Source organism: Pteropus medius, unplaced genomic scaffold (assembly GCF_902729225.1).
Source record: "Pteropus medius unplaced genomic scaffold, Ma_sr-lr_union100, whole genome shotgun sequence".
NCBI classification, from domain to species: domain Eukaryota; kingdom Metazoa; phylum Chordata; class Mammalia; order Chiroptera; family Pteropodidae; genus Pteropus; species Pteropus medius.
Genome location: NW_024349800.1, coordinates 43,173,096 through 43,190,923, shown reverse-complemented (window position 1 = coordinate 43,190,923; position 17,828 = coordinate 43,173,096). Strand labels below are relative to the sequence as shown.

Sequence of the window (17,828 nt, the reverse complement as noted above, 5' to 3'; positions counted from 1 at the left end):
GATCTTTCTGAACTTTGCAATAATTGTGCTGCAGCGATAAAAAGATAAAAGTCTTAATATTCAAAGCAATTTATTCACATCACAGTAAATTTCAGCAGCAGCATTGACAAATGGTATATTATACATCTAGAAAAATACCATCTCTAACCTCGGGATACTTGCATTCTAAGGTAATTCAAAATGATATCTGTGTACAGCGGCAGAGCAGCTTCTGCAGAGCTGCATCCCTCACGGTAATTATTTCTCCTAGGATGCTTGTCATTCCCTCTGTCCTTCCCTCTCCTCCAGCCTGGTTTAGAGCAAGACCCAGAAATGGAAATGCGTTCACGAGGAAGGATTGAACACCCCTGCAGGTGACGACATGTCACCACATTAAAAGAGGGAGAAAGTAGAATAGCACTGCTTACTTTTCTAAAACTTTGTAAATTCTTTTTCATTCTTTATTTTCCAGTGTTGTAAAGCAGCATAGTGTAGAAGCGGGAGCTAGAGTAAAAATAGAATCAATGAACAACAGCAGGAAAAAAAAAAAAACTGGTAAAAAAATAAAAGAGTTAAGATTTAGAAGCAGAAATGTAAAGAAGGGGTTTCTGGGACTGGAAAAATGGCAAGAGAGGCCCAAAGAAGAAAGAACCCGTGAGTGAGATTCCCAAAAGATATTTTTAGTCAGAGTTCACTTGGCGGTCGCCTCCTTCCTCTGTGGGAGGAAGACCCACAGAGCCTGCATGTCAGCCCTGACTCTCACCCCAGCCTTGCCAAGCACACCCCGATGCCCTCTGGGACTTCTCCAGGCCCTGATAAGAGGCCTCCAGACTCCAGGATAATCATTTCAGCTATTAGTTCGTAGCTTTATTCATGCCGTCCCTGCTTTCTCTTCTGTTTTTAGATTCCAGGGTCGGCCATGCTTGAAAACATTAAGCTACCATAACCCACTGACACCCTGATTTGCAGCACCTGCCTAGTGAGGACTAGAGTGTGAGCTGTGCTGATTTCCAGCCAAAGCAAAAGTTAGCACTGGTCAGTCTCAAAAAGTAATTATCCCCGGACATGGATGACCCCAGAAAGGTCCCTGAGAAAGTAATCCTGTCTCACCATCTCTCACCCATCGGATGTGATCTATGGAACCACACCTAAAATTGGACCTACAGCCCATGTGTAGCAATGGAACCAGTGGCTGTTTTTCACCTGTGACTGCCTTCAGCACTGCCAATAGGAGATAGGATTACACAATTTAAAGGAAGGGTAGGCCCATTTCATTAAGGCCGACTGCCCTCTGTCCCCCCAAACAAAGCAACTTTGCTCCTCAAAGAGGCTCTAATTGTAAAATCAAACTCAATAGCTGTAGGGTGTCTTCATGAGGTAGATGGAAGGACAATGTGACTTATATCCATTTAGAGCTTCTGATTTACTGTGATAACTACAGGTGGATCTGTTATTTCTGTTTCATGGTTGAAAGCAGAATTCATGAAGTAGATTCTGAGAGGGGCATACGATAGAAGTGCTTTTTCATCGGCAGATTGTGAGATGTCTAAACTGGGAACCTCAGTAACTTTTTTTGTTGTTGTTAAATCCCAGTCTTTTTTCTGCTTCAGGTTACAGTTTTCAAAAACTCAAAGGGATATCTGGGTTTTCTGGTGACATTTTCTGTTTTAAGGGGTAACTAGATCTGGGAACTCTCTAGTCAGAGTTTTCAAATAGTGAAGACACAGGTGACTTGCAAAAGATTTCTCGGTGGGCAAATCCTTATGAGTGATAGAGATTTCCCATCATCTTTCAGCTATTAATGCGCATGCCTGAACGTTGAAATACTACATGTAGGTGTATTTTGGTGGGTGCAGTGAAAATCTGTTTGGACATTGATTGGTTGAGACTGCGTGTAGCTGCAAGTAAGACAACCCAGCTGCAGTTTTTAAACAAGTAAAAGTTTCTTTTACACGCATTATGTATGAGAAGTTTGGAGGCAGCTGTTTCTTAGCATTATGTCAGTGTCTGAGCGATGTCAAGGCCTTGCACTTACAGGTGTGATAAGGATATGACAGCTACAGGCAGTACTCATACTCATGGCGAGAAGACTGGGAGCATGGCAGGAGCATCCCATCTGCCCTTCTTTGAAGGAAGTGAAAGCTTTCCCAGAAATCCCTCATTACCCAGTCATCCCATTAGCCACAACATGGCCACCCTTGGTTGCAAGGAAGACTGGAAAAGCAGGGGGCAGGATTGTCCTGTTTGACTTGTACCCATTGTGAACCAGGTCCTCAGACACCCTCACAAAGATCAGGATTTTGTTCAGAAAGAAGAGGAGAGTGGGTGTTATACAAGCAACTCACAGAATAGAACCTCTGCGACTTCTTTTGCTGGTCTTTGTTGTTTTGCTTTAAAATGTAGGACCCGGCCTGCATCAGACAGGCTGTTTCATTACTGAGATTTTTTTTTTTTAAGGAATATGGCGCACAAAGCCATAGTGACTGAGAGTGCTTTCTGTGACACAGAGTGAAACTCACCACGTTGCCCAGTTGGTGGCCTGCAATCTCTTCTTTTCCCCGCTGACCTTTTGTTCGTTTTTTCAGATGAACCTCTCCAGACGCCCTCATCTCGTAACGACAGCGTGCCTAGCTACTGCAAAAACGACGAAGGGGATATATTCCTGGCAGCTGAGTCCTGGAAGCCCGACGTTTGTACCAGCTGCGTGTGCATGGAGAGTGTAATCAGCTGTTACTCTGAGTCTTGCCCTTCAGTGTCCTGTGAAAGACCCGTTTTGAGAAAAGGCCAGTGCTGTCCCTACTGCATCGGTAAGACCGAGAAAAAACTCTTTCATCTCTACTGGGGGCGACTAAATCTGTACTGACAGCCATGTGCCTAGATCAGTTACTGTTTTGTTTTTGAAATCTGTTTTTCCAGTTGACATGTCACACAGATGCGCAGTCATAACACCAGGCAGGGGGAAGATGCGGAAGATGTGTTCCCATGATAAAACATTAAGGACACAATGCTCCCTGAATGTCGTGATGTTACAGCACCGTCATGTTCTGTTTTGCTGCTTTGCCATTGCAGGATTTCTGATATCAGACCTGCCTTTCTCCCCCGTTATTTACAGATGGTCATTTGTCCCACGTAGAAACACCATGCCCTGTAGCAGGGTACACTAGGCACAGAAAGCTTGCTGCTGCCTTGAGAGCAACTAAATTCAAAATGCTAACTTAATCTGCTGACACCTAGTTGATGCCATTTCACCCATGCAGTTGTCCATCTTCAGGGCCTAAAGACACAAAATGAGGCCTGAGTAACTAACTGACAGCGTCCTTTTCTTCTTGTGACTGAATAGGATACATCTTGTGAGCAGGGGACATATGTATATTAGGCCCTAACATCAATAATAGAACTAGTTCTATGGACACGAGCCAGATGCTGTCCTGGAGTCCAGAAGGCGAGGCTCAGACAGCTGGCCACTCTAATAAGGCACAGTCCCTGCTCCCAAGGCTCCAGCACTCCTTTATTGCTTTTGTACCGAGTAAAGCTCATAAAGTCAAAGACATGGCATCTCTCAGCCCAGAAGTGAACCTCTAATCAGAGTAGCGAGTAGAAAATTAGGCAAGCTGTATTAAATACAGGTATTGCGCATCTATGGTTGGAGACTTTTGCATGCTTTCTACATAAAAGGCATTGCATGTATGTGGGTGATAACTGAGAAAAAGGAGAGATCAGGCCACAGAGCTTTGTAGCCATTCCCATAGAACAGCCGATGAATGGTGCTCAGGTGCATATTGGCCATGACTCAAGCTTATCTGGACAGCTCCCTCTCCTTGACTCTGACCTCTGGCCACTAGACGGGTGGGAGTAGGGCACTTCCTCTGATTCTTATTCTGTGTGTTGGTATACTAGAGATGGAAAGATATTTTAAAAACACAATTTCTGCTCTCAGGAATTTTACAGAGCTCATGTTTCTCATTGTAATGGCCATGGAATATTTATGTTTGAAAGCCAGATTCTCTTTTAACAGGTTGACCATCTATGTAATTTAATCTTCAAACTGTGATGCTTTTGAGAGTAAAATGGCGGCTATTAATAATGTATGATGAGACAACAGCTCTAGACCAAGGGTGTCCCAAGCAAATTGGGACATATGGTTGCCATACCTTTTAGTGACTGGGTTGTTGGGTTCTCCTATAATACCCATTAGTTTTGTTTCTCCTAAATGGAGCCAAAAATGTATCCAGGCATACATCTAGCTTGGTGCTACTTATCTTTTCAAAGAGCTAACCAAAAGTCCCACCAAAAGCACGCACTGGCTTTGGTAAGATCTAAATCAAAGATATAGCTTGGCCCCTATTTCAGGCCAGGGGGTTGAGGGAGGAGGATGTACTGGCAGTATCACCATATTTAAATATCAGAACTTCAGGACTGAAAGAAACAAACAGTTCATGAACCAGCCAGGGTGCTTGGAGAAACCAGAGCCCGAGAGGCCTAAGCATCCCAGTTACCTTCGGGGGAAAAATCTCACGCTGAATCTCTCATGTGTTGAAAATTCTCACATTAATTTGTTTCGATAAAAGTACCTGTTGAGTTTTGCTACTTCATTGATAAATTTATAATTAGTAAATTGCTCAACTAGTAAATTTGTTTCCAAATGATAACAGTAAATCATTTCTCTTTCTCACAGAAGCAATTTAACAAATTCAAAGTATGCAAAGAAATCTGCAAATCAGAGTATTCTGTCTTTTTATTTTTATTTTTCGCCCTCATATTTCCTATTCCAATTCCTGCATCATTTAGACTATACGTTCTTCTTTAGCGTGGGAAGGGAAATACTAATTTGGTCCAAATTTATGATTTTTGATATTAAATTACACTTTCACTAAATTGTGGTTCGTATAAGCTCATAATGGTATTGACACAGATATAACTGTGTATCACACAAACCTATGACTTACCTTCAGGAGAACATATTGGGGAGACTTTACATTTGATGAGCAATACTGTGTACTCCTATTCACTCATTCATCTTAATGCTTCATACATGTTGTTTCATAATTGAAATAGTCATGAAGCCCCTTCTGTATGCATCACACTTATTTTGCAAATAGCCTTGCTAGATTAGCCTTCAGCCTCTCTCCCCTCTTGTGTCCAAGCACATGAAGTCAAGTTCAGTTCTTGACTGTGATATGGGGATTTTCTGACTCTCCAGTTTGCTTCCTCTGCCTCACCAGACTTGTTCATCAGCTTCCCATCTACGTGGCCCTTCCGTAAGGCAGCAAGCCTGGGTACCACTAGCACACCTGCAGGTAGTTACCACTGTGCCTCAGTGGCAAAGCCTGCATCACCCTCCAGAGATCACCTAGCAAAGGAAAAAGATGCAAAGCCCATCATTTTGCATGTCTTAAAGCACCTGATTGATTCTCCAGGGGGCACCAAGGACCAGTGCTTGCATTGTCTCTTGTCTTAGGCTTTCTCAGTTTTGAACCCAACTCCTGTTAACCCAGATGATCTGTTCCCTGAATCGAGTGTGCTTCACTGCGGTCTGCAGTGCTGACCTCACCATGGCTGCAGGTCTCCTCCCTGGGTGAATAGTCTCCCTAGTCAAATATATATCTCTAAACACCTCAACCCTGCCTTTAATCTGACTTCTCTTCTTGGTGATAAAACCCCTAAACAAAACCATGCTTGCTTTCACCTCATGAAGTGTCCTTTTCTCTTACCATAAGAGAGTTGAAAAGTGGTGATCCTTCTAAGAGTAGTGTAATTATGAGTATTTGCATTTCTTTCAGCTTAATTATCAAGTTACTAATGTGCAATGATAATGCTTCTCTTTGATGTGTGAAGGCCTCATATTATGTGTGCTAATTTAATAGAATGTGTAATACAGACATAATTAATAGGATTGATGATTAATTTTGAAGAGTGAACAGCTTTGTCTAATTACTTATAATATCTATCATTAGGGAATTCATCCTTGTACTAGACAGTAACTAGTAATTACCCAATCACTTTAATGGAACATCTGATTCCCTAATTTTTTATATCCTGGCTTTCTCCACAAATACACATGAACTTAGATTTTATTTTCATAGGCTTTTTGACTGTAATGATGGATGAAAGAATGGGAAACAATAATCCAAAGGAGTCTTGGCTATAAATCAGGTGGAGACAAAAGGTCTGGTGGGAATTCTAATGCATGATGGCAGATTCAATACATGGTTCCTTTTGAATAGCAGATGCCTTCGCTGTGACACTCTTCACATGCAAGAGAGCACCCGTGGCCTTATCACTGACCACATGCCTCTCCAGAACCTTTCGGTACTTCAGTGAGATCTTTAGGCCATCATTCTTGAAGGATAGAAAATAATTAAGACAGCAACTCTTACTCTTACTGTGCCTGTGGGATGCTTGCTCTGCCCCTTGCTCTGATGTTTGTGTTGGTGATGCTTCTGCTGAGGGCCAGGCTCGAGCAGCTTCTGTGTAAAGGGAGGGACTGTCAGCATTCCAGTGGAACCTCACCCTGTCCAGGGGTTCCCTCATTTCTGGTCAAATATTATAAAGAAAGAGCCCCACTTTTAACATAAAGATCTTTCTTAATTTAATTTATGGGGGTTTCAAGCCCATATTGCTGCTGCATTGACATTGGAAATTAATTTGCTCAGATGTGTCCGCTGATCGAGGCAGTCTAATTGAACAGGACTGTTCTTGAATAAGCAACTCTTGGGTTAGCCAAGTCGGAAGTATGACTCAGTGCATAGAATATTGTTTTGAAACTTAAAATTTGGCAAGTATTTATTTGTAACCATGTGTTATTTTAGAAAATATTTGAGGTCAGATATTTAGAGTCATATTTGTTGGCTAGAAAATCCCTGAGTCAGTGCATCTTTCTCACTTAAGTTTTTGTCAAAGGTTAGTTATTTTTAGAGGATAGTTTCTTGGGTGATATACATATATGTTTATATTTCATAACTTGATGTGAACGAAGTTAAGATACTCTGATTACATGTCTTCAAGTCATCTGGTATCTTTTAAATGTCTTTATCTCTTTAAGGATCTGTGAAAACGGATTCTGTTATAGATTATATATGAAAAAATAATTTTCTTACAGATTGCATATCTGCCTAATTAGAAGTTAGCTATATTTTATTTTTTACATACATTATATTGACATTTGCAGTGGAGCTTTCACGTGGAGCTGGCTCTGCCCTCAGTTGTTATGGTATAATTATATTTCCTCTCCATAGTGATCTTCAACTAGCAAATGATTAATAAATATTACTCCTTAATAGGGGCAATGTCTATACTTTATATCAAGCCAGTCTATTATACGGCATTCGTTTTTGCTTAGATTTATGTTTATTTGTTTAGGTATCTTTTCCTTGAGATAAATATAAATAGTGTCTCTGTGGAACATCTGTTGATCATTGTGTATTTAACTCAGCCAAGAAATCAAACATAGTAAATATTTAATTTAGCATCTTTAAGATATACAACCCATGGAATTACATGTACATTTTTCAGCCATAATGTTATGATACTGGCATCTTCATTGGAAGATTTTTCACAGCTGTTTCTCAAGTGTGTTTTCTTAAAATTAAAAACTTCTGTGTATTGGAAGGAGAACTTACTTGGGAGCCAAAGGGTTATGATCCCACTTTTGACATATTCTAGCTATATGTCTCGGTGATATAAATAGCATAACCCTAGCTCAGTTTCCACATATATAAGATGCAAATGATAATACTGCCCTATACTTCACTTAAGTGCTATGAAAGTTAATAATACACGTAGGTGAAAGTACTTTATGAATGGCAAACACTACATGAATATATGGGTTCAGTACAGTTGTAGCTCTTCTAACATGGAGTGTATCTGATATGAGTAACATGTATCAAATAGATTTTGGTGTCTCACTTGAAATAGTGTCCCAATGACGAGCTTTTGAAGGACGAGAATATTTCAGATACTGCTTTGGTAGTGTACCTTGTCGTCCTATACACGCTCAACTTAAATGTTCCCTGACTGCTTCAGTCATTTCATTGTGATCCAGGGCGTGCTTCGTAACAGTTGGTAGTGTGGCTGTGTTGTGGCAGTGCCTAACCTATAAACCTCAGAGATTCACTGTCCTTTCATGCCTCTGGATGTCGCCACGGGAGAGAGAATGAAGCTTTTGTTTTTTGTTTGAGAGGCTAGACTCATTTGAGGAGTTTGTGAACTTATCGTACACAATCCATTCACTATGACTCCTGGAAACAGTATGTGGCAGTTATAATCAGGTAGACTCATTGAGAAGAGACCTGGTACATTGAGTAGAGACCTGGCATGTTCTTCAGAGCCCTTGGTTCCCGTTGGCCCCATACTGTAGCCCCAGTGGTCGCAGTTAGTGCTGAGGTGATGTAAACAAACGAGAAGGAAACGGGATGCTTTTCTGTGCATTGTTGAGCAGGTATAAGACTAAACACATTCTGGGTGTCATGCAGTGTACTAACTTTGGAACAGGTCTAAAGTCACCGCAAAAATAAACAGTGTTTGCTTTCAGTTCGTTTAGGTCTCCCGTACACCCTAGGAAGCATCTCATCTTCTTATTCCATAAACAGCTTGCTTTTCTCACTTCAGTATTCTTTTCAGGCCCCCAGCTATGTAAGCAGAAGTTCAAGTTGTTCTAGTTAACTTGGGGGAAGCCCCGAGTGTCATCATCTTTATCTGGGCTCCAGCCCCATGTTCGTATTTTACAGAAGGGAGGCTGGCACTGGCGTTTCCAGAGAGATCCACTAGCTTATGGCTTTTACTTCTTATTTTAGTCCAAGAAACCATCCCCGATTCTGAACCCCTCTAATGGTTTGGGGGAAGACCCCTTGGAGGAGGATTGCATTTCTGATGAGGAAATGTAATCAGATCTGAAGTTGGTCTGCAGACCCTCTGGAAGAGGCTGGCAGAGTACTCCTGACAGCACCTGGGCTGTGACAGGATGAAACATCTCCTGTAGGTGCTGAAACTGACCACTCTGGGCAGTCCAGTGGCTTCCACCTCAAAGATTCCTTAACAGGATTCTATACTTTGCCTTTTCATAGCTTTCTTTAAGTCCTAAAGAAAATGTTACGTATTTTTTTTCTTATTCAAGCCAGCTCAATCTTACATTGTCCCCGCCTGCCTTTTAGACTACATTACATATATTCAAAATGATTTCTGTGTATAATCTCCATGTACCTATAGTTGTGCCTTGGATTGTAGACCTTGTAAGAAATGAGACCTCATTTAAAGTTGAAAACGAATGTTTCCTTCAACTTCCATCCGTGAAGTGGTTAATTACCTCGTAATAGATGCTTAATACAAGGCTTAAGTTCTGTTACTGAGAAATTATCCTCTTTTCATGAAGTAGAAATCAGCCAGAAGTCACTGTGTTTACCAGTTTGGTGAGATTTCCATTCATGGAACTCAGGAAAATTTGTAAATCTTCTATTAACTGAGAACCCTGTGTCATCACCTATTCCTTCCAGTATGTTGAAGAAACCTGAAAGGCTCTTTTGGCCTTTGTAAGGAGACTTAGACCCCACTATAAGACAGATGGAATAAAATAAAGCAAAAATGGACTTCCAAGACAGGTCTTAAAACTGTGGTCAGATCCACTGTCACAGCAGGTTAGACATTATTTGGGGTAGGAGCTGGCCTTCATGGCAGTACTGGTCTCGGTTTCTTTTTTCTTTTTATAAAAATGAGTTAAGAGCAGATGTTTTATTTATTAGGAGCTAAAGGTTATATAAAATAAAGTGCTCAGGTTTTGTATTAAATCAATAAACATTTTTTGCATTTTTAGCCAAAAATCTTTAATTATTTGCTGATAGAATTACTGTGTATTAGATCTCTCTGCCTCATTAAAATTGTCTAGACTGCCTGCATCATTTTTAGCAAGACTCCAATTCAGTTACAATTTCACATTCTTTTATAGTGTATGATGGTCCAGTGAGCCAGCATATTCAAAATCAGTCATCATCTTCCATGCCTACGAGTCTCTCTGCACCTCTGAGTGACCTGCAAATTATTTGCTCAGATTTCTTATTTGTTGTGATTTCTGTTTGTCTCCTGTTTATGTAAAAACATTAAAACTGGTTTCTCAAACAGAAGGCACACACATTCTATTTATTCTCCAAATGTGGAGTTTGTGCTGAGCATGTGCCCACTTGAAATGCAGAAATGAAGATGATATCACAGGCCAGGAATTTTGGTGTCTTGTCAATTAAGAGAAAGTAAAATTTAAGATCATAGTAGCATTTTATTTCTTTGTGTGAGGTAGAGAAAGCATACTGTAATGCATTGTTACATTTATAAGCTAAAAATTTTAAAATACTTTCCCTATATTCACCCAAGTCAGCAGTGTCATGGGGAGACTTGGCTGTCTTTTCCACTCTCTTTTCTAAATCTCATGTTGCCCACAGTGTGCCTGGTACCTTTTCACACCTGTCAAAATGACTTCACTGACGTTTTCTTTAAATCCCTCCAACTTCAAACTTAAGAAATCAAACTGAAATATAATGTTATTAGCAGGGCAGCAGTTTCTACATCTTTTCAAAACATTTGGCACATCTATTTAGACCTGGAATCACATAAGACTGATGAGACTCTGTAAATCTAGGAGGATCTTCTCAAGAGCAGAGACCATGTCTGCCTTGGGTACCAGTGCATCCAGTATTTAGAATGGTGCTCTTCACAGCGATGGGTAGAATGAACAAGCACCTCGCTATACCCCCGGTACCCCAGGCTGGGTTACTTTGCAGTGGGACTTATACTGAGAGTAAGAGCTACAATTAGTTTCTCGGCCACTGAGATCCCAGAGTAATTACTTTTCAGGACTCTAAATATTACACTGGAGATTTAAAAGAACTGATGCAATTTCTAAAGCTGCCTAACCTCCTCCCAGGAAGTTACTTCTGTGCCAAGACTCTGACTTCATGACCACTGCAACCAGATTTAGAGCCTGAAGTATCTATACAACAAAGTTGTGTCCTGGCAGCAACTGAAAAGCCCAACTATGACATAGGTTTGAGTGGATTTTAGTTTTTATATCCTTCCATGGAGGAAAGAGGCAGAGGGAAATCTGGAGACGCTTTCTTTTCAGGGGCTAATGTATCTCGCTCATCATGGTCAGATTTAGAGCAAGACCTGAGTTACCTACCGCATCAGTGATCCCTGAAACACTGAATTGGATCTTTAGAGAGGAAGGAAACAACACAATTCTAGATTCTAGGTCTTCCCCAGCTATTAATTAGCTTTATAGCATAATTAGTAAAACAGCTCAAGAATAGAAGCAGTCCAGTTGTAATAGCCTGTTAAGGTTTTTTTTTTTCCTTGAGAAAAAGTAAGACAGAATTTTAAATTCAGCTTGAAAGGAGTTAAGATTTCAAGCCCTTGCCACTTTTTCTTCCCCATTTCTATCACCCAGAATCAAGGTAAATGAAAAATAAAAACAAACAAACAATGAAAGACAGTGCATGTTTTTATTGTAGCTATATGTGGTGCAAGATAAAGTTGCTTATATTTGAATCCAAAAAAAAGATAAGACGTGTCTGAACATCCATGAGTTAAACATCCCACTGAAGACGCCCTCATGGCACAAGCGTTCCAGGCTCCTGAAACACACTGCAGCGTGTGTCTGCAGAAGCAAATCTCCATTCCTTAGCAGGAACTTTGTTTCTGAACGAGGCCAAAAGTCACATTAAGCTGAATCTGATAGATAAGATACAGGCCAGAACTGGGAAAAACAAATACCAAAGCTGACCTAAACCAAGGAGTGGCTGTAAAATAGTAACCGTCGTCCGTACATGTTTCAAAACCTGGGCCTAGATGATATAGCAAAAGAAAAAGTCCCAAGCTTTGTGAAGCAAGGGCAGTATCATTGGAATATGGTCATAGCCCTCTGCAGTGACTGCTTAGAAGAGGATCACATTTGTTTGGGTATATAATTCCTGATGTGTTTGTTTTAAAAATAAGCCTTATTATACCAGTGTCATCCCTCATGTGTTCCTCAAAACATTCTCCTCTGATCCTCTTCCTGCGGGAAGGGGGAGGTGGTGTTAAATAGAGATTTGCCTAAGAAGGACCATGAGTCTTCAGTAACCACTTCCTTATCTTCATCCATTGATAGGATCCTGCCAGATATGTGATGCAGTCAGCTGAAGGGTAATTTACTTTTGAGGACAAAGACTCAGCAAACGTAAGGGGTAGGAAATCTAAGTGGCCACTTTCCAGAGTCAGTGAACAGTAACCACTTTTGTTTGTGTGGCCTGGATCTCTGCCCAAGAATGCGGCCCTTCCTGAGGTTGTCCCACTGGGTACGTGGCAGGCAGAAGGTATGTGGGGCTGTGGAGCCAGACTCACCTTAGTTCCTGTTGTGGCCCTACCACTTCCTAGCCTTACATCTTGGGCAAATGGTGTCATCTTCCTGTCCCTCAGTTTTCTGTGAAATCGGAAAAATACCTGTCTTATTGGGCTGTGGAGATCAAATAGAATTGACACATGTAAAATGCTTATCACAGTGCCCAGTACATAGCAGGCACTCAATAAGTGGAAGTTGTGATAATTATTAGGTATTTAAGAATCAAAATGAGGTCATTGTCAGTGTAAGCAAACAAGTTGTATGGTAAATATAAGTCAAAATTAAATGGCACAGCCCACTCGATAGCCAAATATAAACCACTTAGATTACTTTTAGTTAGATATTCCTATGTCTCTATTTCTATATCTCTCTTTAGCCTGACTGCTTAAAATGCTTTTATATGTGCTTTCAATTAGAATATGCCGTTTCCCCAAAAAAACTACAGTGGTATTATTAATTTATTATTTAGAACCTGAAATTGCATAGAATAACCACTGTGTCGCCCTATAAACAAGTATTTTCTAAAACTTCCTGACAGAGCTTTCTCAGATTAACCCCAATATGCTATGGAAGAAAGTGGTCTATCTAGAAAAAGAAATGCACATGTAAGAAATGGGGGACACCAAGTTCCATCAGTTAGCCAAAATTTACTGCATGCTTTCAGGACTGTGTTAAGATCTTTGCCGGTCAGATGAAATTTAATCGAAAGCATAAATGTTCTGAGATAAGAAAAGGCTAAAGGAGTCTGTCACCACCAAACCAGCATTACAAGAAATGTTAAAGGGATTTTTTAAGAAGAAAAAGGAGAGGAAAAAATATGAATAATAAAATGGCAATAACTATGTACCTATCAATAATCACTTTAAATTGTAAATGGATTAAATGCCTCAAACAAAAGACATAGGGGAGCTGAATGGATAAGAAAACAAGACCATACATATGCTGTCTGTAACAGACTCACTTTAGATCAAAGACACAGACCAAAAGTAAAGAGACCAAAAGTAAAAAGGTATTTCATGGAAATGGAAATGAAAAAAAAAAAAAGCTGGGGTAGCAGTACTTCTATCAGACAAAATAGACTTTAAAACAAGTCTATAATAAGAGACAAAGAAGGACATTTCATAATGATAAAGGGATCAGTCCAACAAGAGGATATAATCCTTGTAAACATTTACCCACTCAACATAGGAGCACCTGAATATATAAAGCAAATATTGATGGATATAAAAGGAGAAATCAATAGTAGTACAGTCATAATAGGGGACTTTAACATCCCCATTGACATCAATAGATAGATCTTCCAGACAGAAAATCAACAAGGAAACAGCTGCCTTAAATGACACACTAAACCAAATGGTTTTGATTGATATTTTTAGAGCTTTACACCAAAGCAACAGAATATACATTATTTTCAAGGGCATATGAAACATTTTCCAAGACAGACCACATGTTTGGCCACAAAATAAGTCTCAATAAATTTAAGAAGATTGAAATCATATCAGGGATCATCTCTGACCACAGGGGTACAAAACTAGAAATCAGTTATAAGGAAAAAAAATTGGAAAACACAGAAACACATGGAGGCTAAATAACATACCAGTGAATAGGTTGGCAATGAGATCAAGGAATCAAAAGATACCTTGAGACAAAGATGAAAACACAATAACCCAAAATCTATGGGGCACAGCAAAAGCAGTCCTAAGAGGGAAATTCATTGTAGTACGGGACTACATCAAGAAACAAGAAAAATCTCAAACAATCTAACCTTACATCTAAAGGAGCTAGAAAAAGAACAGCAAATAAAGCCCCAAGTGAGTAGAAGGAAGGAAATAATAATTATCAGAGTAGAAATAAAATAGAATCTGAAAAATAATTTAAAAGATCAATGAAACCAAGAGCTGCAAGAAACAGGGTCATCCTTCATGCCTCCCTCTTCCTTACTGTCCGTACCCTCACAGCCATTTCTCAGAAATATCTCTAGTCTTGCCTTGCCTTTTCCATCACTGCTGCCTTAATCTAGTCCCATATCACATCCTCTTAGACAGTATCCCCATCTTTCTTACCTCATTTAGTCCTCTACATTGTCCTATTCTAGGGTTCTCCTCTTAAAAACAAAGCTGAGGATTCCATATTAGCAAAAACTTCTATTATGGGTTTGGTGTTAAAGCCACCAAATGAGTTTTTCAGCTTAACAGTGCATCAGAAAACTTTCTGTGGAACAATCACAAATACGGTGAAGTACACTTTTAAATAGACATTGAAAAGGGTTTCCGTTCACAACTAGAGCTTTTCATGATTACTCAGTATCCCTTGTTGAACCTTAAGCAGCAGCAGTAAGAGAAATGATGGGAAAATGTTGAGAAACAAAGTATACATTTTCACACTTGACAGATTCCTTCCTGTGCTTGCTTATAACACTCTGGGATGGACCAAGACTTAAATCTAGGGAAATACAAAATATTACAGTAATAGGACATTGTTAGTGCCAATTAATAAGGTAGATGTGCTTGAGTAGTTGGTAAGAAAAGAATGTGGATACTAAAGAGCATTTCTTTATGATTTGTGAGCATTTCTATCTGTGACCCTCCTCTGGAAAAGTTCAAGGGGAAGCTTTGTGCTAGGTCTTCACAGAAAGCAGCTTCAGCCACCTCGAAGCACTAGGCTGTAGAGTTCGGGTAGCTGGGAGGAAATGACTCCTGACACTGTAGCTTACACTTTCTTGTTGAGCCCTCGGGCATTCTGGGTTCTGTCCTTTGTGTCCATCCCTGCAAGAGCTTCCAGGAAGAACCCAAGGCCCTGGACCCCACTCCTTTCCTAAGGGACTTTGCTTCCAGATTCCTTCATAGTTTTCCATTTTCTGTTGACCAGTAGTGAGTGGAGCTGCCTTTAGAATCGGAGCATAAAATTTCCCCGGGTTAGGAAGAATCGTCCAGTAATTGTCCTGTCCAATGACAAGGAAGTGCTGTGTCCCCCATGTGTCTCCATCAGTTTGCTCCATCTCTGTTTCGCTGGTCACTTGGGCCTCATTTGGAGCTATCGCCTTGAGCTCAAGAGGAAATGTGATCACACTAGTAAGTTAGTGAGTTCAGGTAAACCAGGAGAGTCAGAGAAAAAGGAACATTCAAGTAAAAGGCTGGGGGAGGGAAGGAATGAGGATGGCACAGGGAAATGCAGAAAAAAAGAGCAGAATGTTTTTAAGCTATAAATTCATACACAAAAAAAATAGCTCTTAAAAATATGTTGTTCTCAGAAACGATAGTTCACTGATAAAAATGGATTGAAATGAAATGAGGTTGTTTTTAAAGTAGAAATGTCTGTTGATGAGAGGAAAATCTGTCTAGCATCACTGGAAAATGAAGGAAATGGTTATCTCAATGCTAATTCCCCTTTGGCTAGCCCAAGGCGCCTACTGGTTCCCCATGACATGCTATTATCATTCCTTACTATTCCTCTGAATCATTTACAAAAAAAAAAAAAAAAAAAAGATTAACTAAAACTAGGAATTTCTTGAATTGTCTCCGTAAACACACTCAGCTGGACTTTTTCTTTTTAATGTCTTTTCACATAGAACCAAACCCGAACACGTCTCTGCCGAGTCGTATGTCAGTTTTCGTTTTTCCACGTAGTGTGTTCAACAGCCGTACAGTGGCTATATTTCTGCATTTTGTGATGGCAATCTAATGACCCTTACCCAGGGGTATCATTTCCATCTGGTTGTAACAGTTGCCGCCCTGTGTTAGCCTCAGTGGCCCTTGAGGCCACAAGACTAGAGTTCCGAACCTTCTCCTGGGCAGAGGAAAATGTCACTAAGCAACTAGGGAAGCCAGTTTTCATCAAATTCTGGAAATCTGAAGCATACTGTGATTGTACGAAGCGATTCTCCTTTACCGCAGGCATAATAAGATATTGTGCTTTGTCCCGTTAAGCAACTCCACCATGTGCTGTTCTTTTCACTAGAAGACACAATTGCAAAGAAGACGGTGTGCCACTTCAGTGGGAAGGCCTACGCCGACGAGGAACGCTGGGACATCGATAGCTGCACACACTGCTACTGCCTGCAGGGCCAGACCCTCTGCTCGACCGTCAGCTGCCCGCCTCTGCCCTGTGTCGAGCCCATCAACGTGGAAGGAAGTTGCTGCCCGATGTGTCCAGGTATCTAAGCCACTGCCGTGCCATTTCTCGAGCTGTAATACTAATTTAAGATGAAACAAGCAGACTCGGATCCTCCTTCACCTGTCCATTAGTTCCTGTGGCCCAGGCGGTGTGTCAGGCTCAGTCAAAGTCTCCCTGAGCAAAGACATGGGGGGACAGCTGGAGAGACTGTGACCCACAAGATGAGGGCATGATTTTGGTTCATCGCCCTGGTTCTTCTGATTTACATTCTCTAAACTTAAGTGGCATCGTGGCCGTACGGGTATGACAGGCCTGTTAACAACACCTGCCCTATCCGAGTAGCACAGTTTTAGTGCAGCATTGGACTAGCCTAGTGAAAAAGGTCCAAGATGGGACACAGTAGGGAATACACTTGATAGCCGTTACAAGGTGACTATACATCAGAACCAAAATGTAAATTGAAATAGTCTGGTTCCACCTTTTTTCAGTTCCTGCATTCCAGCAGTACTCATTCCGCCCCGTGCAGCCTTCTGTCAGGCCCTCTGCAGGACATTTCCTCTCTTCCATATACAGCGTATCTGCTGAGCACACCCCAGCTGGCTGTTGGAACCCCATCCCTCCCACCCTTCATGTCAGCTCAGTAATTCACCTCCTAGTTTCAAACCTAAGTCCCCTAAAGCTGCCCAGATCCTCCCCAGGCCTTCTGGTTTCCATGTCTGTGTCTCCTGCCAAGACAGCTCCTATATCCTCTGCCCCTGGTCCCAGCAATGCAGGCCCTGAGCCCTCGGCAGGCCAGCTCCTGGGCAGGGTTCCAGATCTAAAGCCCTAAACACGCAGACTTCACAGGCCGTGTAGACCACACAGAGCGAAGAGAGGGCTCACTCTTAAGAGCCTGTTGAAGTCCTTAGTGAGTCAGGAGCCTATCTTCACCTGATTCCTGTGTTTTCTTGCAGTGTATTAGAGAATCCTGCTTCATGCAATACAGTGAGCTAGGCGTCACGCCAGCTGAGAAGTGCATCTACACTGTGCATTGTAAAATGGGACAGTCATCAAATCCAGAGTTTCACTGAGCTCTGCATGTCCACCTTTTGTCTGAGTGTTATACAGACGAGCCCTAATTGAGCACGTCTAAAACTGTCCATTTATGCCCTAAAAAGGCTGGCATATTCTGCCAGGTCAGGAGGCTGACCCCAGATGAAGGATACTCTTCCTAATTTAATCTTCACTGACATTGTTTAAGGTGTAGATTGAGAGTCAGAGGTTCACTTCTGTGGTGGTTTATCACTCAGCATGCACATGATAAAAAATGGAATCCTTTAGTAGTGTTTTCAATGAAAAGAATGAGGGAAAACATGTATTTGTCATTGGAGTTGTT

The 17,828-nt window shown here is 41.0% G+C and overlaps 1 protein-coding gene across 5 annotated transcripts in view; it reads left to right on the top strand.

Annotated features, from left to right (window-relative positions):
- The window catches only part of CRIM1 (cysteine rich transmembrane BMP regulator 1), a 174,928-nt gene that overhangs the window by 148,029 nt on the left and 9,071 nt on the right, over positions 1-17,828 (top strand). For all 5 annotated transcript variants that reach the window (XM_039887419.1, XM_039887423.1, XM_039887422.1 and 2 more), the window contains 2 exons: positions 2,565-2,786; positions 16,298-16,492. In XM_039887419.1, the coding sequence (XP_039743353.1) occupies positions 2,565-2,786; positions 16,298-16,492 (417 nt within the window). The remainder of the gene's footprint in view (positions 1-2,564; positions 2,787-16,297; positions 16,493-17,828) is intronic.